Below are 22611 nucleotides of genomic sequence, written 5' to 3'. Positions count from 1 at the left end.
CTGGGACTCTGGGCCTCTCCATAAGTCTTGAAGATCTAACCCCCTTCATAATCAATCCAAACCCCTTAACAAAGAGAAGGATACAAGGCTAGGGCTTTTGATGAAGTTCGACCCATCAAGGCCTGTCATTCACTATGGGGATTGCTGAATGTATTTGCCAGACTAATTCTGACCCCACTACGCACTGTTATCTTTGGTCGTGTCCAAGAGCTAAATTTATTCAATTACCAGTTCTCTCCTATACTCTACCCACTGCACTGTTCTTGCTTTTTCCTCCTCTGTCCAACTTCCCACTGCTTCCCTCCCTACCACAGTTCCCTTCTAGGAAAGCCATGTTCCATGGGAAACAAACACATCTGTATCCTCAAAATCTTCACTGTTTAAGTAAAAGCTGCTTTTCCTGCAGCCCTCTCAAGCTCTGCTTTCTTTTATACATTTTGTACCCCAACTTCACGATGCAGGGTCACAGCCCCAACCTAACTCCCACCCAGTTTCCTGTTTAAAAAAAAAAAAAAAAAAAAAAAAAAACCCTTTCCATGCAATTCCTGAACATTAGAATTACCTGGGCGCATTTTAGAATCCCACTGACCAGGTTACACCCCATGCAAATTAAATCAGAATAGCTGGGGGTGAGAGCTAACCAACAGAATTTCCACTGTGCAGCAAAGTTAGGGTAGAGCATTAGTAGTTTGTAATGTTCTCCAGATAATTCCAATGTGCAGTCACAGTGAGAACCACTTATCTCCAGGGGACTCAAAACTCTTGATATGTGGCACACAACATTCTTCTCTATCCCAAGTACTACATAACCTTGAATTATTTCAACATACATAAGGATAGTAGATCCAACAGTCTATTTTTAATTATCATAAGCATTTCACCTCCACCAACTTCCATGCAACTCCACTTCAGCCACTATAGACCACACTCAAATGGAAAAATGGGAAAATTAACTATCTTTTCTCTGACCACAATCTTCCAGTCTTAAACTAGTTACACCGACTTCATCTATTTTTCACTTACGTTCTGAAGTGCACAGGCACTGGGTTCTTCTACTTTCTCTTTACTTAGCCACTTCTGTATTCACTTCCCTGTCAAGACTAGACACCGTAGTTCACCATTTCAACCACTCCTTTGCCAATATCCTCATTTATCACATTATGTTGTAATTGCCTGTTTATTTTCCTTCACATACCATATGCTGTAAGTCACATAAGGACATAAATTGTGTATGTTTTGTCAACCATATATTCTTAGTACCAAGTATAACATTTGGCACATACAGTAGTAGTATACTGTCAGTACTATTAAATACACAGATTTTCTGACTAATCACCTAAGTCAATGTTATGTAAATCAAGATTTTTCCCCATAATAATATTCAATAGTTTATCTTCCTTTCTGATCATTAATTAATTGGCATCTTAACTGTTGAGAACCTCCCTGCCTGGTTTCAGATACTGTAACCCCCCATGGCTAAGGCTGAGTAAAAAGACCTTGGAACCGTAAGCCACTAAGGACAAAAAGCTTATCTCCTTGGCAGAGGGACGGCCTCTGTCCCCTTACACTTCACCCTGCTCGGCCCCAGGCAGATGACTGGTTAGCCAATGATGGGGAAGATTCCTCGAAGGAGGGACGACCTAAGACAGGCAGGGTCATGAAGGGGCCCTCAGGGAAGGACTGGGGGGGCTATAGGAAAAGGGGGTGATGGACCCTCGCCCCTTGGCTTGACATAGCCTGAGTCCTCATTCTGTCTGCAAGAAGTCTCCTAATCTCTTGGCTGCCTTACTTCCCCTGCCCGACTTAAACCTGAAACAACACCTGAGGTGGCTGTGGCCCTGTGATGGAAAGGGAGGGCCCCCCCCCCAAGAAAGAATGCATAAAATCCTGTAAAACCTGCTTTGCTAAGAATACCCTCAATTTAAATGATAAGAGTCCAAGCATAGAATGAGTTTGTTTCCCCAAAGTTTTATGGCCCTTTAGCTATCTGACCCTGACTCAAAATAAGCCCTCATAGTTCTTTGAATGTTATCTATTGTTTGATCCTTACTGCCTAACAATGAATGATGAGCTTTACCTGTATTCCTATGCAAATTAAACCCAATAAAAGCCCACTGAGGAACAGGTTCCCACTCCTTCTCCTCTGAGAGATTGGCCACCTTTCCTCCCCAAGCAGATCCTGTCTTGGTAGACTTATTCTCATCCATAGCGGACAGAGCCCCTGCACACTTAGCATTTAGGTTCCACTTGCTTTTGGTTTCTATGTCAATCAATTCATTGAGCAACTACTATCCATAGGGCAGAGAGAAGGGGAGAAGAGTATAAAACATAAGAACTATTGGAAAAATTAAATAAACACTTGAGAAACTTATCAAAGCAGGAAAAGATAATTCATATCACTATCTTTAAGAGTGATTTTTAAAATTTTAAAGAAAATTCTCATCTATGTTGAAACAAGAAAGGTATAGAAGTATCAAGACTGTCTTTAAAATGGAAAAAGCAAATAATACTTTTACTTTTTACCAAATACACTTCTGCACTATTTTACTTTTCAATAAGCATGTAATTTTTAAAACAAAAACTATATTAAAATACCTATTTTTAGATTGCACATACCACTTTCCTAAAGACACACCATATCCTTAACTCATTTTATTAACATTAAATTAAGTCATTTAAAACATTTAAGTGAATACACTTTTACTATTTATTTCTATCAAGCAACGATTATAAAGGCTGCCATAAAACTTCTACTCCACCAAATACAACACATGAAACCAACATCCTGTTTGAGAAGGCAAAACAAAAGTTGGTCAAATTATGGTAATAACAAAGAAAAAACTTAACACAGACACAACTTTTAAAACAAATTTGTATATAGAAAACCTTAAAAAGAAAAAATATATATTTGTATAATGTCTAGGTTTAACTATTTAAGTAGTAAATAAAACTGTTTAGACGTTTAACAAGAAGTATGCCACTAAGGAGGTGGAGGTGTGAGGGCAGACACACTGCCACAAGTGTCTGTGAAGACGCAGATGGACCACGAAAAACTGTCCTCGGCGTTATCCTGTCTGAGCTACGATTCCTGAACCGGGAGCTGCTGAAATAACAAGACAATCTGGTAAGAAATCTCAAAAGTTAAGACCCAGAGACTCAGAATGTACTGAGAAAAAAAAAAAACCATGGATAAGCACCCCAATAATTATGAAATAATGCTGACAAGAATTCAGCAAGAACTAAGCAGATTACACAGAGGAGGGCAGGGTTGGAATAATACAGTCTCTGCTTTGGGAGGAGTCTTCCTCCCCTCACAGGTGTGGCTAACCATTAAGAACATTCAGAGCAGGGCAATTAAGACAGGAACACTGCAGTTTTAGGTTACTGTAGTTATTTAGCATCCCCACTACAGAGAATAGTGGTTGCTAATTATCCAGCATTGCAACAATGTAAACCCCAACCCATCTTCTCCCTCAAATTTTCAGTAGTCTTCTACACACACACACACACACACACACACACACACACACACACACCCATCTAGATATGATAATAAAACTCACAAAAAATTATACTTTCAAAATTCAAGTTAGGAAAAAATATATTGGCTTAATTTCAGCCCTACTTTCCTCTATTTATTTCATTTTGCTTGTGTGATACTTGATACCAATTCCTGAAGCTAACTAAAGAAAATGATTGCAAAAACTTAAATACCATTTGACATCTAAGCACAATCAACAGAAGAAAGTAGATAAATCGGACTAGGTCAAAATTAGAAAAGTTTGTGCTACAATGATACCATGAAGAAAATGAAAAGTCAACCCACAGAATGGGAGAAAATATTTGGAAATCATGTATCTGATAATGACCTAAACAAAAAATAGACAAAACACCCAATTTTCAAGTGAGCTCAAAGATTTGGGCTTTTCTGTTTGGAGTAATAAAGTCTACGACTTATTGTGACAATAAATGCACAGCTCTGTAAATATACTAAAAGCCACTGAATTGTATGCTTTAATTGGATGAATTGCATTATATGTGAATTATATCTCAATAAAGCTATTTTTTAAATTACTACTTACTAGTTAAACAACAAAGAAAAGTAAAATAAATAAACAAAACAGGCTAAAGGACATACACACAGAACAGATTCAAGATAAAAACAATTCTAAGAAGTATCTAAAAAAATAAAGTGTGGAAAAGGTACTACCTTTAATGCAGCAGTTCTCAGTCGAAGGCAGTTTTGTCCCCCAAGAGACATTTGGCAATGTATGAAAACATTTTTCGGTATCAAAATGGGAGGGTGGGGGCTACCACAGCAGCCAAGGATACTGCTGTGTGCATCCTATACTGCATCCTGATGCACAGGACAACCACCCACAACAATGAAGAGGAGAAAGCGTAAGAAAGAAGGGGAAATTATGTATTTTGGATTAAAGAGACATAATAATGATGTTGCTAGATTAGATCCCAGTTCAAACTGGGGAAATCTGTATATACTGAATATTAGATGGTAATAGGGAATTACTAGTAATTTTATTTAGTGTGACAATAATGCTATAGTTCTATCAAAAAAACACCCTTATTCTTGGGATATTTAGGAGAGTATTTTGAGGAGAGGTAACAAAGTATGTGCAATTTACTTTAAAACGGTTCAGCTACAGTAACAACAAAAATGACACAAAGAGAATCAGGTCTAAAACAAACGTGACAAAATGTTAACAAATCTAAGTAATTGATTGGTACATGGGTTCTGACAGCAATATTTCTAAAGGTCTCTGTATGTTTGTAATTTTCCATTATAAAAATTGATAATTATGAGTATTTTCCTCAAAACACTAAAAATATGTAGAAAATAGCTTAGATTTTCTGACCGAAAAAAAGTATAAACCACTGTATAATCTAGGGTCAGAATTACACACTTTAACATGATAAAATCTGTAGGAAAAGATTCACATATTTAACATAAAATAAATTTATATTACAGCAAAAAAATCTATAAACACATATTGGTTCAGCCAAAATGTCCATTTAGTTTTTTTACATGAAATAAAGTACACATTTTTCATTTTCAACAATGACTTTATTGATTTGGATATTTTGAGTGTGTCAGCTATCTCCTGCTTGGTTGAACATTGATTGTTCTCAATATCTCGATTTCATTGTTACTAATTTCAACTGGTCTACCCAACAGTGGAACATCATCCAGCGAGAAATCTCCAGCACAAACTTCGCAAACCACTTTTGACACATTCAATCAGTCATAGCATGTTCTCCATACACTACAAAATCTTTTCTTTTGCATTTCAGTTGTGTTTTATCTTCCTTGAAATAATAAAGCACACTTAATATGCCAAAAGTGTTGCATATCTTCTATCTTCAATATTAAAATGGCTACACAAAAATCCCCAATTTTGATGTTTTTTTAATGCATGCTGATATGACAACTGTTGCAATACAACAAAATTGTTTCAAATGAAATTCAAAACAACTAAGCACTACTAGAGCCATCTTCCAAAAAAAAAAAACCTTTTTGACCAACCCAATATACACTTGCAAAAATATATGCACCAATTACAACAAAAGATTAAAAGCTATGAAAAGAGATGTTATAAATCATTAAAAAATAGACCAATACTTGAAAAGAAAAAGATAGAAACAAGCAACTTGAAACAGAAAATACAAATGGCCTATAAGCATATGAAAAATTATCAACCCCACCAGTGATCAAAAAAATCCAAACTTTTAAAGCAAAAATATAATTTTCATCTATGTGAGAGGTAAAGATAAAAAACTGCAAGTCAAATTTGTTCGTGATTTTAAAAAGCTACATATAATATTAAAAAATATAAAGTTATGCTGTTGACATCGGTTACCATACAATTTTTAACACAGTATTCATCTATTTCTATTTTATTAAACATATTTAATCAGAAATAGAAGCTGAATTTCATCAAATGCTTTCTTGGTATTTCTACAATATCAGGATTTTTTCTGCATTGACTAATCAATAAAGTTATCAGCTATAGTAACATTTCTAAGAAATGAGCCATTTTTGCATATCTGCAATGACTGCTGCTTAATTGTAGCATGGTCTTCCTTTAAAGTAAACTCTGACAGTAGTCTATTTTACTTACAATTTTTACATGAATAATCATAAATAAAATCGTTCTATAAATTTGTATTAAATGAAGACAGGAGGTTATACAAATTTGTACATATGATCCCACTTTAAACAGTGTACAACTATAACACGGGATACTGTACATAGGAAGTGTGGTTATTCTGAGCGATGAAATTAAAAGCAACTAATATTGCTTCTTTATACTTAACTTTGTTTCAAATTTTATAAGCATAAATTATGTTAAAAACTGCCAAAAAAGCTATCTTCATCTGAAAAAGAAAAATAACTTGCTATGAATGCCTACATAAAGAAAAGGAGACCCCTGTATCACCTCCTTGAGGCTCCAACAACAGAAATAAGTCTTTGAATTAAAATGACATCATCTCTAACAGGTTATACTACTCCTATGCCTAGACGGTCAATGTATGTGAATAAAGAAAAAGAAACCTGGATGGATTTCCACCAACAGTTTGTGAGAATTTTAAAAGGCTGAAAATTATGTTGCTAGAAATTTCAATTGTATTCTTAGAAATAATTAAACATTTAAAATTGCATTTCTTGTAAAACATCTAAGAACAAAGTAAACGTTTAAATTATATTTAAATCATTCTTTAAAAAGTTCTCTCTGAATAATGGAGTTTTACCGTATTTTTCAGACTATGAGACGCACCCCCCAAATGTGGGGGGAAATGGGGGGTGCGTCTTATAGTCCAAATGTAGCTGACCTGGTGTGGGGCAGGGGGACAGCAGTGGAACGGGTTTTTCTTTCCTATTTTCCTCCTCTAAAACCTAGGTATGTCTTATGGTCTGGTGCATCTTATGGTCTAAAAAATACTGTAATTCATTCTTTCCCATGAAATAACCATGGAAATGTTTTCATGGAGAGGGGCGTATTATTCCACTATACTTTTCAACGCCAGAAAGGAAACACCAAAAGGAAATTAAAATCTTGACTATCCAGGTTCTTCACTAATTCTCCTACTATCCCATAAAGTCTTTGTTCTCTTTCCAACCTGTCACTATGACACTAAACTAAAACAAAAGGTATTGCTTTGAATAATACAGTATTGCACTTGTCGTTTCTAACCCAGCAATCTGTCTCCCTACCACTCTGTTTGGGCCACATGATAGTACACGAAGATCCGCACACATCAGGGCCATTCTCTATCATTACCTCATGAAAAATAAGGTGATACATGGCAATACATCTTAAGCTCCTCTAACAAAAGTAAATTAGAAAAAAATAGAAAGAATGGATTTAATGTATACATCGGAAGACTTCCAGTCACAAAAGTGTTCCTCTACTCAAGTACACCCAACTTACACCACAACGGTTCACTGGTGCAAAAGCACAACAAAACAGGCCATGTCAGTAAATGGGCCCCTTCTCCCTCATTCATACAGGACTATAACAATGCAAGACTGAAAGTCCCAATATTCACCACTCAACTTCTACTTTTCCCCATACTATATAATCCAAGGAGAAATCAAACAACACAGCCTATTACAGCAGAGAGCTCAATCTTCAACTCAGAACATAACTGAGCCGCCACCAACCCCCTGCCTTCCCTCTCTTTCTCATTGAAAAGGGCGTCCTCTAACACAGCAGCAGGAGCATCCTGTACTGAGTACTCCGCGTTGGCCAGGGCCTCTGCTGACAATTTTATATGTTATATATGTATGCAATACATAGACTGTAAATCTATACTTATTACACACATCTAATTCTCATAACAACTCTGACATAAGTTAAATTACCGACTGTTCCATACATGAGAAACAGCTAAGTCATAGAATTGGACCATGAACTGAGCTGGGTTTAAAATTCAAGCAAGTTCTGAACCAATACTTCACAATGACTCTCAAGAAGGTTTTTATAAAGGAGGTCAGGGCGGTGGCAGGGGGAGGAGATGGGCCAAATGCTGCAAACCATATCTGATTAATCAAATGAAGGTAATTTATTAAGATTTAAAAATTCAACTTCTCAGAAAAACCTGAAGTACTAAACTGACACTAACCCTTAAAGTCCTTGGTACTCTTTAATATAATGTAGATTTTGTAGGTATTAGTATTTAGATAACTTTTAGGGTATGTTCTAGAGTTGGTACAGATTCAAATAAATTTCTATCACATTCCTGAAGGCTACACAGTAACTTAATATCAGAAAAATAATTCTGAAAGTACTACCAGATTCCTTAATTCACAATTGAAAAAGCACAACCATGTTCATTAACTCGGAGATTATGAGTTTTTTATTAAGATAAATTCAGACAAGAGACATAGAATCATAAAAGGAAATTATATCAAGCTATATTTTTAAAATGTATATAAAATGTTTTGTTTGCCCTTTAAATTAACAATGGAAAATATTTTTAACCCTGTAAGTGAAGTATAACTTAAAAAAATAAAAGTTAAATTCTCTATTAAGGCCTGTTTGATATATTTGAGACAGGAGCAAAAGGTAAAGGTTGGGCGAACGACTGAGTTAGCAAACTGCAGACCTGCAGACATAGAGGAGAATAATAAACGACAGAGCAGGGGTGGGGGGAAATCAACACATCTACTAAGTGACAGGGGAAAGAGGGGAGAAATAAGTCTAGAAAGAAAAGTACAGACAGACATAGCTCCACCCACAAAGGACCTTGTGGTATAACCTCCCCAGAAGTAATATGTTGTTATAACAAGAACATACCACTCGTTAAGTATAGTAGTTTATTGTGCTATTACATGAATGCTGATAAGCTGCTATTGTATAAAGGGACTAAAACTATTTATAGGCCTAATATCTATATTTAGAATTCTAAGTATTAATTTTATTTGTAATAACTTAGCCCTAAATCCGTTTCCTAACCCACAGCACAGTTCTAATACGAATCAAGCTGACTACATATTTTTTATTCAAAGGATTTTAACAATACTCACGTTTATATTCCCTATTAAAGGAACCATTCAGTAAAAGAGCCTATATAAATTTAGAGCTACTTTACATAAAATGTTATCAAATTGACAAGGACCACAGTACTTCCCATAGCAGAAAACTACGTAACACTGGCATTTTTAAAGCATGAAATGAGATTACACTACAATTTTCCCTTTCCCTTCATCTGTAGTAAAATGGCCAGAAGAAACTTGGTTAGTCGAAAGTTCAATTTATGACCAATTATATAGGTGTCAACTCTCTTACTTTCCTCCTGAATTCAGTCTAAATCTAGATCTTAATGCAACACATAAATTACAAAGTTCATAAAAACAGAAAGAATTAGATCATGGGTCATTAATTTGATATTTTAAAACTTCCTCAATGAAACAAAGACAGAAAACAGCTTCAAACATTAAATTCCAAGTTTCAAAAATAAACCACTTGCTATTTACATCTAAGAAAATAATAATAAAGCTTCATAGTTATTGAGTGTTACTGTGGGAGACACTTAGAATGTGTTATTTCACTGAATACTTACAACAACCCTGAGGGGTAAGGACCATTCATTTAGAAGTGACACACAGGAGAAAACTGAGGCTCAGTAAGTCTGAAGTCAAAATGCTCTGAAGTGACAAAATTTAGATGCAAATCCAAATAATCAGACACAAGCTATCATTCTTCACCAAAAGCACATACTCTCCTTCCAAAACTAGGAACGTTCAATTTGTGATTAAAAGTGCCTGTACGTGGAGATAAAGTTACAGACATAAAGGACTGACACTCTGAGTCCCAATACAAAGACAATCTAACGTTGGTAGTCTTGTAAATTCTGCGTTAATGCCCGTTTTTTTACTGAATATTCTCAGCTATCAGACATTAACTTGTAGAGCTTTATTGGTTCATAAAATACATTGTCATAAATTATAAAATACTCTTAAACCTAACTGATTTTTCTAAAGTTACTATGTAGTCAGCACATCCACTAAAGCACACCAGTTCAGTTTCTTTTTGTTTTTTTTGTTGTGTTCTACCTTTCAAGTTCCAACCTCCCACTAGCCCATTTCCTCCTCTTCTGCTAAATTTTACCAGGATTAGACAATTGGAACAGTTTAAGTGTTGAACACTTAGGTACTATCATTCAAGAAAAAGCATCAGATGTTAGTAATTAACACTGAATATCAAAATAGCTGATTGTGTTAACAGTTGCAGTCTGATTAAACTCTGAGAAAAATTCCAAGAACGAAATGCCATCTCAAACTCCTGAAGAGAAATCAAGAACGAATTCTAAAGTACAATATTATGATCTGGAGAAACGCTGGAGAACACATAATATCTTAAAATCAGACCACGATTTCCCAAAATTTATATAATAACTAAAATGATGTGGAATTTTATTTCATACTTAACTTTCCATTAAAACTGTACAACTTTCAATCGGATTTACAATTTCCAAGGCTCAAATGATGGTGAATCCACAAGCCATTCTGCACACACATACTTGTTGTCACACAAGTCTAGCCTGAAAAGAAAAGTCACAATACAAAGAATCCCATACTCTCTCCTGTGCCAAACCAAGGCCAGGCTAAAAATAGCCCCAGGGTTCCAGAAGCAAAAGGAATTCAGGTTTAAATAGAGTAACATCCAAGGACTCTCCAACAATGCAGGGCTAAGGTCAAAAGCAAAGCAGGATGTCAATTTAGGGATTTCACAGAGGATTCAGAATAAAAAGATTTCTCAGGAAACTGGAGAAAACAGGGCAATGAGCCCACAACTGTGATCTACCACACTTGACGAATATGAGCCTCTTGTACTAACTTAAAAATCATTAGGCCAGTTTAATTTTCACACTTGAACACAGAATCACTACTGAACTCTCTGGAACATACTATTTCTAAGTACGCAACACAATTGTAGGCGGGTGAAGTCTTCTAACAGTGTGGCACCAAGCAGCATGTCCAGAGACTGTGGTGGCAGCTGCACTTCTTGAAAATATGCCCCCAAATTTTCCAACTTGTTAAAATTCATGACCAAATTTTTACTCATGCTTGCAAACTTTCAAGATAGTATTAAAGGCTGTACAAACTATGAAACATTCAATGAAGTGCCACAAAAATCAGTATCGTACTATTATAAATAAAGCTTTCTTTCAATTTACCTAGCTCAGGAATACGTTTTTAAGTGGTACTCATGAAATCACAATAAAATTTAAACAGGACAAGGTACAAGATAGAATCCAAGCTGTTCTGCATTTATAATGGGCTACATGAAAATAACATCAATCTAAACAGATTTTTCCAGTAGGAGAAATTAACAGAGACTTACATTCCAACTAAAAGCTTGATGTTCAACTTTTTTTTGTCAAACTCTTTTTTGTTTTATAACCCCAAACACAATACTATAGTGCACTAATAAAAAAAGTTTAATGGACATAGAGAGTAAACAATCCATGAAGGGTAATTAACATGACAGTTTAAGTTTACCATAGACAATGTTTTCTTGGTAATTTTTCACTTTTACCTTAATTTTACTGCAAAGAATATTCAACATTCATTCAACAGATGTTTAGTGAGGACTACTAAGCCTCCAGCTCTGTTCCAGACACTGGGAATACAACTGTGAACCCCATCCTCAGGAGCTTACATTCAAGTAGGGAAGAAATGTAAAATAAGCAAATAAATGAAAGGTGCGTGGGGACTAAGTATTACCTTCAGCAGGGTAATGGAATTCAGCTGTGTCTTTTGGAAAATTTGGTAGACCTCTTAAAGAGAGTTAGTCTTGTCAAGGAAAAAATAGTGACAAATTCACAAATTTTTCTTCTCTGTTCTCATTTTTTCTTTCACTTCACACTGTGAATTAGCTTGGAGCAAATGCAGACAGTTGAGATGGGCTGACTACAGTTTTAAGAACCTCATTTTAAAGCTGCCATCTCATCCAAACTAGTAGCTTTACCTGGAGTTATAAAGCTAATATAAGTAATTAGCTTTTCTTCCTCCTCATTTTTCACCCTTTAATTATATTACTTGTTTGATTCTGACAAAAGACCTCAAGGCTTTGGCTGAACCATGGCCCAACTGGCACAATTTAATTCTGATAGTTAATTTTCTGAGGGCAGGTTCTAGGTCTGACTCACCACTAATGCACCAGAACTTAGCATGTGCCTATCACACAGTAAGTATATTTGTGTTTGGTAAACAAATTAATCCACTAAATATAATGGCCAGTACAGGTCATAACACAGACTTATGAAAATCATCCTAAACAACAGCTTTCCTTTTCAGAACCATACCAAGACTTTTAGGATTGCCAGAACTGATTAAAAATAAAAGATTTCCTACAAATATTTCTGAGTATATACACAGAAATGATTGCTAACCTTCAAATAAGTAAACCTTTACAAAATACTTTTTGGAATTTCCCTTTCAGAAATCCTTTGGCATCAGTTTACCAACCACATAATACACTACCCTCATCACTAGTTTGCAGGACATGTTCTCAGTCTATTTTTTCCCTTTCAATTCTTTTAGTCTATTCTTTGCCTCCTCTGTAAACTACACCAATGGCCAGGGGACATCTTTCTCCTGGTATCCATCGCCCACCTACTGAGAAGTTAGTGAGCCATAAAGCTAGATGGAACCTAGGACCTGAATTCATAACAGTACAAGGCACACAGAAAGAAAAAATCTGATATTTGTATAATGACTGACAGTTTACAATGAGTTACATACCCTCTTTCACTTTATTTGATCTTCACAATAATGAGACAGCAGCCTAGGAAAGTGCTATTATTATTCCAATTTTACACAGAAGGAAACGAGGGCTCAAAAAGTTCAAACAACTGCCACATCAAAAATAAGAGGTGAAGTCAGGACTCACGGTTATAACGCTTAACACACAGGTCATTTGTGTGCCACCTTGCTACTCTGGTAGGTGTCGTTGACAGACGTAAGTATGGATTACTATGACTCCAGCCTTATTTTTCACTCAATTTCAACCATGCTTATGCTTTTTAAATGTTATTTAGTATGTTAAGAGCTGTCAACTTGCTTTAATTCAAAGTTCACTCTCATCACAACATTTTCTAGCTTAACATCCTTTCAATGTCAATGTACCTAAAGTTCTTTTCCTGGTTAGTTGCCTTTATGGTGTCATCAATTAATAATTAAAGAAATAGCTCATGTTGTTTAAGAATTAACCCATCGCAAGAGTATTCCTATTAACAAATATATCAACGAAATCAAGGCATAATTTTTTACTAATCATTTAGTACGAGCAAGAGTGTATCAATGTGAGTGTGTTTGTATAAAAAAGAGCCCTACAAGTCCAAAGTTCCTTCCTTGATGCACAACGCATCACATCTCAGGATTTCCTAAAATGAAATACCAGAAACCCTTGTAAGGCTCAATATTAGTCCGAGTTCACTATAGAAACAAAACCAACAGATGAAACAACTCTGAAACATAATGCAACCTCCATCGCCTTCTTTGAGGGTAAATCACCTATCAAAAGCTATGAGCAGTCCTCCAGAGAAGCCTATTATAATTCCTTTAGGCAAGTATCTTCCAAATTTATTTGAACCACAAAATCATACTCCCTTAACAAGTATTAACCTAGGACTTCTAACAGTGCTGCACTTTATACCTTTTCCCCTCTGTATCAAATTTTTAAACCACAAAATCAAGAATTAGTGCTAATACACTAAAAATCAGTAGATCTGGATGGAAGTAACTTAACCCAAATATAAAATAAACAATTTTTACGTAACATTAATACCCTACATTTGCATACAACCCAAACAACTATTAAGTTTAAATAACTAAATTTTTGATTTGCTATTTTTAAAAGCACAAGACAAATGTCAATAGGCTGCTAATTGCTTTTCCCGTGCAACAGCCTCCAGAGAACACCAGACACTGGTGCAAATGTGGCGTGTTTTCCTACATCTTCCACACTTTCAGTTTTCTGTGACAATAAATGCTCTGAATAAAAACCCTGACAGCTTTGAAACATCGACGAATAGTTTAAAAGTGTGTTTAATGAAAACTGATGAATATTTCATCACATTCAATGTTGTGAAAATTAAGATTAACTGAAAAAAATTATCAGGTAAACATCCCATACCTAAGTAATTCTGATATACAGAAGTTTACTCCTATTTTAAAAATGGGAATAGGGTGTTAGAAGGTGAGTGTGTACTAAACAAATTATTTTTAAGTTTGACAAATTTTTTACCGACTGCTATAGGGGTAACATTAAGAGTAAGAAGTCCTAACAGGAGCAAGACAGTACAAGGGGGGAAAAAATGGGACATTAAAAAAAGAAAAAGCAAATGACCTCCTGGAGCTGTATTTTCAATTCACACTAATCCATCATATTTCTCAAGTTTCAAAGTTCATTGAACATAGTTGCTCAATTGAGTATTTTTCTCTTTTATCTTAATTTAATCACTTGTATGGTTTCTCATTTCTGAAAAGGTTTCAAGGATCTATTTTGACAAAAACCAAAGCTATTCAAATGAATGTTTATCATTATTATGTGTCTACAAACTTGGAATCCTCACCTTGATTGTTAAAAAGCCCTAAAAATAGTATACTGGTAATTATCAGGTACAAAAAGTTAATGACGCTTTCCATACTGAACCACAAAAACAACACACAATTTGGAATAAGAGGACCTAGAAGTGACTGCTGGCTCCACCACTCATTACAAGCAAGCCCCTTTAACTCTCAATCTCAGCCTTCTCATCGGGCTAATGGAGATGCTATCATGCACCTCAATGGCAAAATCTAAAAGATCAAGCAGATAGTACGATCACCACTTTCTGAGCATAGGATACGCTTGTTGAACATGAAAATCTTTCATCATATAGTTCCAGTAGCTATTTTAATATCTAACATAAATCACATCTTCTAAAACTTGATTATCTGTTAGCAGTAGAAGAAGCAATAGAAAGGAGTCCCATGCTACTAATTTTTTAGTAAGTAACACTGAGTAAAAAAATTTTTTTAGAGACACATCGATTGATTCCCTCCCCCAAGCGACCCAGCGTGGGGATCAAATACACAACCTAGGTCTGTGCCCTGACGGGGATCAAAGCAGCAACCTTTCCGTGTACAGGACTCCAACCAACTGAGCCACCCCGCCAGGCCAAGTGCAATTTTTGTATCTAAAATATTTTAAAATAGGGCTACACCTGAGCCTTGTTTAAATAAACAAAAAAGCTAAAAGCAAAGCAAAATGTCTCAAGTAATGATAACTTTTCAGTTTATCTGACCATATTCAGACAAGTAAGTAGCCTATTTTAAAATCTATCAAAAGAGCTGAAAACAACACATTGAAAGGAAAAAGGTCCGAGTTCTGTTCTGAGAGTAGGGAGATGGGATTCAAGTTTCACCTTTGCCACTAATCATTGTTTGACCTTGAACAAGTCTCTGGACTTCAGTTTTCTAATCTATAAAATAAGTACTCAAAAACAAAGATGAGATCCAAGTACCATCTAATCTGCACCTTACTTCAGAGAGGCAGTCCAGTGTAGCCGTAGCAGACTTGGCAGGGCTGCCAAGGTGGGAGCCCTGGCCCTGCCACTTCCACGCTGCGCGCGGGACACACAAAGCACTAAAGTGCATCTTACTACTGTCACTGACTCACTGTTTGAACTATGTCACTGAAGCAACAATTATTTTAAAATACAAAAGCTTAGAAAGTTCAACCTTCCCCAGGGACACTATCTTTTTCTTGTATTAGCAGACACAATGAGTTCACGTGAAAGCATTACAATTGTTTTTAAATATGCTAACCTAAGACAAATTCAGCCAAAAGATCATCTCATAATATTGTACACTTAGAGACACCATTGAAAACTTATTACAAGGCTAATTATTCTCACCAAAATTGGAGGTGAAAATAGGAAATCTGCTACTTCTATGGTTTTTTTAAACTAATGCTGCTAGTGACAACAGAAGCTTATGATGTACCATAATCTGCAGGAATGAAATAAACTCCGGAAATGGAAAAAAAAAATCTGTGGAACTTAGAAATACAAAGTGAACTACAACCTACTAAAAGTAAGTAGTTCATGAATTAAAAGCAATCAGTAAGTACTTAATAAACACGCCATATGCCAGGCTCTGTGCACACATTATTAAGCAGAAATACCAAAGTAGGAAGTTCCTCAGAGTTAACCAAGTTGGAAAGGCAAGTAGATCCTTTATTATCACAAACGTTTTTATTTCCTTTGTGGCCCAAGTATGAATACTTCCCATTGCCCATTAAAATTGATTCCTATCTGGACATTGGCCGCAAAGATGCCCAAACTAGTCCCTGACAGCTGACACCGAAATCCTCACTTGAAGTGAGTAGCTTTTAAAATATTTCCTTAAATCCACAACTTCAGAACTTATCTTCAATGATGCCTACACCTGCCTAGGTATACCACTACACACAACTGTGTTCACTGTGTCAAACACCTATTTAGTTCTTAAAAGCAAACTCTTCTTCAAAAAGTCTGCTTTTTGCAATGGACATTAGGCACAGAAATTGACTGGCTAGTCATAGCTGCCCTATTTCCATTTCAGGTCTAAGGAAAAAAATAAAAACAAAACTGTTCCCGAGAGACAGTACCAAGGGAGCGTTAAGCAGTGAAGAGGGTGGATGCTAAACACAACTTTGTTCTTCCCACGATTTAAGCGAAAGGTGATGAGTGTGGGAGTGGGGCTTGCCCAAGTGTCGCTGAAAGAGAGAGAAGGTCCACCTCAAAGGTGGGGTGGGACACAAGTCGGTCTGGCCAAGTGACAAACCCAGGATGCTGCCCGAGCGCGGAGGTGGAGGGCCGTGGAGGCCGGAGACTGGAGAAGGGACAGCTCGGGCGCACCATGGGGAAACGGGAACCAGCGGCAACGCAGAGAGACCCTCGCTGCCACCGCAGCCTAGAAGGGGGCACCACGAAGGGAGCGGCAAGTTAAGAGGTAAGGACAGCAGGAGGGAGACCAGTGCCAGGGGCGACGGGCAAGTGACAACTGCGAAAGAAGAGAACAGACAGCAAGAGGTGGTGGGACTCTGTTGAGTCAGCACAGCTCCTATTCAGGGGGCACTTGTAGGATCCTGGCTACTCCTTGGGCCCCGCGGCCCGCTGCCGAGGGTCGGGCCCGCCGGCGCGAGAAATGATGTTCACTGGCAGGCTGGCACCGACCCCTTCCCCATTTCACAGGTAAACACTGGCCGCCGTCGCCGCTTACCTCTGTTAACATTATTACACCCCAGGGAAGTGAGCTCCTCCCTAGCCTCGCCGCATGGCAGCAGCCGTAGCAGCAGCGAAAACTGCCCGAGCCGCCGCCAACGGCGGCAACAGCTCCTTCAGTCCTTTCCCGGGCGGCAGCTTTAGTCGGCTTCGCTGGCTTCCCCCCGGCCCGGCCGCTCGCGACGGACGCGCCGCCATCTTGGAAGAGCGACGTCCGCGTCTCCCCGCGACGTGCGCTCCCATTGGCGGACGCAGGAGCCGCCGGCGTCTCGTGACTGTCTCCATAGCGCCGGCGCGTCGGGGATCGGAGACCGGCGTCCTGCGGCCCACTCGGAGCCGGCGGCTGGGGTGCTGGAGTCCGGCGCTCAGGCCGAAAAGGGACCGCGGGGCGTGGAGAGAGGCCCCAGCGCCAGCCTAAGGAAGGAGCCGGCGCGCACGCCAGCGGGAACCGCTTGTCCTCCGCCGCACGTCGGGGTCGGCTGGCCCTGGGGTGGAGCGAGATCGACAGAGGCCGAGCTTTTGACGGATGGCGCTGCGGAGCTCGGGCGTCTCCGGGACTAGGCGGCAGCTGTCCTGCAGAAGAGCTTCCCCCTCGCATTGCCGTGGCCACCGCGGCAACCGAAGTGCACGCCGGAGGACCAGCTCGCTGCACGGTCTGGACCTTAAATAAGATCCGACAGTGCTGCCTGCTCTGTCGCTCTCTCCTAAACTTTGACATAAACTTTCCTTTGTACCAATCCTCGGCGAGTTCTTTACTGGGGTACGCGACAGGTTGTGGAAGTGATACGGGGCGTATCAGCTTTACTCAGATCCCAACAGTTAGGACTGTCGCTGATTAGTTGATTGGCCAGCACCTGCATAACAATGAGGGCTTAGAGACCGCTAAAAAAAATTAAAGTCACTTTTGTTTTTTAACAGCCATCTCTACTGCTTTACTGGTTTCTTGACCGGTTGTGTTTCTCTGTCAGGGTGAGTAAATTTTAGCAGGTGTCATTGTAAATGGTCCCAACTTCATGGGACAGAACTCTGGAACGCAGTGTGCCTAAAAGCCCCTGAGATAACATTCTGAGCCTGGCACTGGTTACAGTGTGTGGAATTGGAGGCAGTCACTTCTACCTCGATTGCCATGGAAGTAGTTTACCTGAACCTGCTGTGTAACCCAGTTGTAGAAACCATCTCCTAAAAAAATTGAGAAGTACATTTTCAGATTTGACATACAGAACCACCTTCCGTTTTTGTTTTGTTTTGATTACAAGGGGTACAAAGGCATTTTGGAAAATTAAAACTAGTAACAGTTCCTTTCCCTTTGCCAGGGTCCCCCGCCCCCATGTCCGTTCCTTAATAACAGTACTATTGAGAAAGTGAAACTTACTTAATACATTACTCTCATCTCAGAACATTAAGTAAGGGCAGTACAAACCGTGTGCGACCTCTATGCTACTGCGTCCTTACCAAGGAAACAAAAGGGTTCATTTAGATAGGCAGGAATTAAAGAGAAATCCTGATTTTACTCCGCTCAACTAATTGAGGCCAAGTAAATTTTGTTGTTTTAATCTACATCTGATACATAATTTCCATATTTCTGGGGCAGCAAAATTCTGACCTCTGCAACACAGTAAAATGTGTTACTGGTATTGACAGATTAAGCCATGAATAGGGAATAAGATTGGAAAATACTATCGAGACTAACATATTAAGGGAAACCAAGAGATTAAACTAGAGACAACAAGGAACCTGGAAAAAGATACTGTTCCAACCTGTAAATAAGAAGACAGAGAGGGAGGCTCATTAATATTTCAGATTCCAGCTAGTGAATTAAAACTGTAATTTAGGGGTCTGGCTTGAGTATTTAATTTTCTTCATATATATTTTCCAATACCACAAGCAAGACATTTTCACTTATTTTAAAGGCTATGTATAGACATAACTTGAGGTTCATACCACCTAAAATATGACATAGGTATGCTTTCAATATTTAGGTGTATCTGTAGGCCTCGGAACAAGCCAAAATCATCAGCTCCCAGCTTTCTCAGCCTGAGTCCTTTCTGTGACCTAAAAAACCTTGTTAGCTAGCCTACCAAATCCCTATAGTCACCTCTCTGACCTCATTTCTACGAAGCACTTTGTTCCAGCACCACGTTCCTATAACTACGGGGGCTTCCTCTTGCCCTGGGGCCTTTGCACTAACTATTCTCTTTATCTGGAACGATCTTTCCACGAGATACTGCGAGGCTAGCTCCCTCACTTCTGTCCCATCTTTGCTCAAATGTCACCCTTTTTAAGGAAGCCTACTCTGACCATCTCATTTAAAATGTTGTCTCTCCCCAGCACCCTTTCTTCCTTGCTTCAGTTTTCTTAATAGCACTTACACCTTCTAATGTAAATACTATTTTTATTATTGTCTGTCTTCTTTCTACTAGAATGTGAATTCCATGAGGTCAGGATTTTTCTGTTTTGTTCAATGATTTCTTTTCAGCACCTATTCTAGAATTCAAGAATAGTGCATGGCACATAATAAACAATAAATATTTCTTAAGTGAATGGATGAATCACTTCCTAAAAGATCCCAAAAGGAATAGGCATAATTAAACCTGCTAAGAAGCAAAATCCTTAATGTTGAAAGAAAAAATTGTTTTTAGATTGGCCATTGGTTGTTCTTATCTTGCAGTTATGGGGAAGAATTACTTCTATTATCACTAAGAATGCTGGTAAGAAGTTTATGACATTTGTTAGCTACCTTTTCTTTCACCATATACATTGCAAATATTTTCATGGGGGTAATAGGAGGGGGGATAAAGATAAAATATGTTAAAAACAAACTCATATTTTAAGCATGCATCATGCTAGCAAGGTAATCAACAAAGTGAATAAGATATGTCATTTTAGAGTTAGGGAAATGTAGGAGTTATGTAGTTGGGAAAGAATGCTTACAGAAGCAGCTAGCTTTAAACAAATAAAAGGAAGCACCTAATTTGATAGAGATTACAGTTTTATTCCATGTGATCTTAAAAACATCATATCAGTTATAGAGGAAACCTGAGACAGGCTGAGCTGAGATGCTGGATTCTTTGGCTATCAATCAGATTTAAAACAAAACAAAGCAATCTATCTTGAGAAACATACTAAGGATACATCTGTGTCTGTCATTCCCAAATGTTTGATCCTCCAATGGCAGTATCCAATCTGTCTGATTAACACAGGAAAGGATGACAAAAAGAGATCAGAGGCAAAAATCAAATGTTTGATGCTTTCAAATGGGCCACTGCCACTGATTTCTAAACCTCCAAACAACAATTCACAATGTCCAGGTCGCTTATTTGTTGTTGTTTTTTTTTAATCTGCTACATATTGAGGTTGGCACAAATTTGGTATAATTCCTTCTGAGAAACTGGCAAAGTATAGAATCAACCTCCCAAGCAAATTGCATCTTATCAATTGTCACATTCAATCTTTTAATTTCTCAAATCACGTCATTAACTTCAGTTTCTTCATAATGCAATATCATCAGTGTCACCACCTCTACAGAATATTAAATAGTACTATGCCTTCATTAACAAGGTCCAGTATTAAAGCCAGTGAATCAGTATTGAAGTAAAATGTTGCCAACAGAGGAGACACTTTCTAAGAAGGGACAACAGGAGGATATCCCTGTTCTTTGTTACAGCTTAGTGTAGGGCAACAGTAAGCAGAAATCTCAGGGCTTTTATGCATGATCTGATATCCAGCTCAAACAGCCGAGCACGCACTTATATCTTGCGTGGTATTTTTTGAGGAAATACTGAGGCAATGAAAGCATAATAGACACAGACAAATAATAGGAAGATTTGCCAACAGCAGATGCAGCCATAACAATAATGTTCACAAATCTCCTCAATAAGAGCTCCATGAAATCGAGATCTAAAGCAAAAGGACCATGTTATTTATATATACACATAATAATAATAATAATAATAATAATATACATGTCTATAGTATATTTCAGAAGTATTACTAAATCACTGGCAAATTCAGTCAATAATTTATGAAATAAATATTTTTACATCACAAAAATTAGACCCAAGGCACTTTTCAAGCATTGCATTCTCAATTATGAATATTATTTTTCAGACCTATTATGGGCCAGTTGCTATGGGAGGCATTTTACATGTATTTAACAATTGAAAAACACCATTGAAGTAGATCTTATTACCCTCAGAGGTGAGGAAAGGTTTAGTAACTTGCCCCAGGTCACCCATCAAAAATACATGCTATCGACATGATTTATTAGTTGACTTTGACCACCGGGCTGAGGTACTGTTCGCCAGGTTTCTCCACTGCAAACTTACTCTTTTTTCCCCCTCTCCACACTGTACTCCCTGGAAGGAAGCTACTATGTGCAGCCTACTCTTAATGATCAGGAATTTATGCTCCTCCTCCTTGGGGTGGAGTAGTCCCCATAAATTATTTGGAATGATTTTGCACAGGAAGTTTTTCTCCTGCATTTTACTGAATCAATCATTTGTTCATACGAGTATGAACTTACAGAGACTGATTTTATACTATGGGTTAAATTCACTACTCTCTCATTTTGCTCCTCAGACTGTCCCAACGTTGGCCATTGGGAGCACTTTCAGTTGCCCTGTATTGTTTAAATATACATCAGTGGAAGGTGATTGTTTCTGTTTTTGTTTTTGAGCACTTCCTTACTTCCTGGTAGTACATCATACCCCAGTCCTAGAATCAGCCACTTCTCTAGGGAACTTTGGTTCTTGTTTTGAAGAATGGTATTAGAAATCAAGATGTAGGCATTAGATGTGTTCTTTACTACTCAGAGTGCCCTTTTTTTTCCAGCCCTTGCAGTTAACAAAGCAAGGACGTATATGGGTGTACTCTAATCCATATAAACATACCTATATAAATATTTCTGTATGAAACTATCTGTATATTAAGCTAAACATACATCTACTGATGTATCCATTACCAGATGGATCATTCCAGGATGGATCATCTCCCCTTTGCCAGTTTGTAAAATCCCACTGCCATCCAGCGCAAAAACTGGTTGCTACCGTCTGCCATCCATGTACCTAATTGTTCAATTTCAGGGTACACGTATAGCAGTATTGTTAACCAATACCCCCTTGGAAACATAACTTTATGAACTAAAGTGCAGTGTCTAGACATAGTTCTTTTTGTTTTGTCTTACAGACTTCACTTATTTCCAAAATTGCTTGGTTCAGCACCTTTCCCCCCACCCGCTTTAGGAGGTTGTTTTATAAATCTATAATATTGTTACATTCTTTTGTTGCAGTCCACTTTCTTTCTTGAGATTCCCCAACCTTCTAAATGATTTGATTT

At 37.7% G+C, this 22611-nt stretch overlaps 1 protein-coding gene across 2 annotated transcripts in view; it reads right to left on the bottom strand.

Annotated features, from left to right (window-relative positions):
* The window catches only part of SNX13 (sorting nexin 13), a 113830-nt gene extending 96421 nt beyond the window's left edge, over positions 1-17409 (bottom strand). For both annotated transcript variants that reach the window (XM_024563072.3, XM_024563073.3), the window contains exon 1: positions 17276-17409. In XM_024563072.3, the coding sequence (XP_024418840.3) occupies positions 17276-17287 (12 nt within the window). In that variant the 5' untranslated portion in view covers positions 17288-17409. The remainder of the gene's footprint in view (positions 1-17275) is intronic.
* Between the last annotated feature and the right edge of the window lie 5202 nt (positions 17410-22611).

The sequence above is a fragment of the Desmodus rotundus genome, chromosome 6, assembly GCF_022682495.2.
Source record: "Desmodus rotundus isolate HL8 chromosome 6, HLdesRot8A.1, whole genome shotgun sequence".
NCBI lineage: Eukaryota > Metazoa > Chordata > Mammalia > Chiroptera > Phyllostomidae > Desmodus > Desmodus rotundus.
Note: the sequence above shows the minus strand (reverse complement) of the source record. Positions and strands in the feature narration are given on the sequence as shown.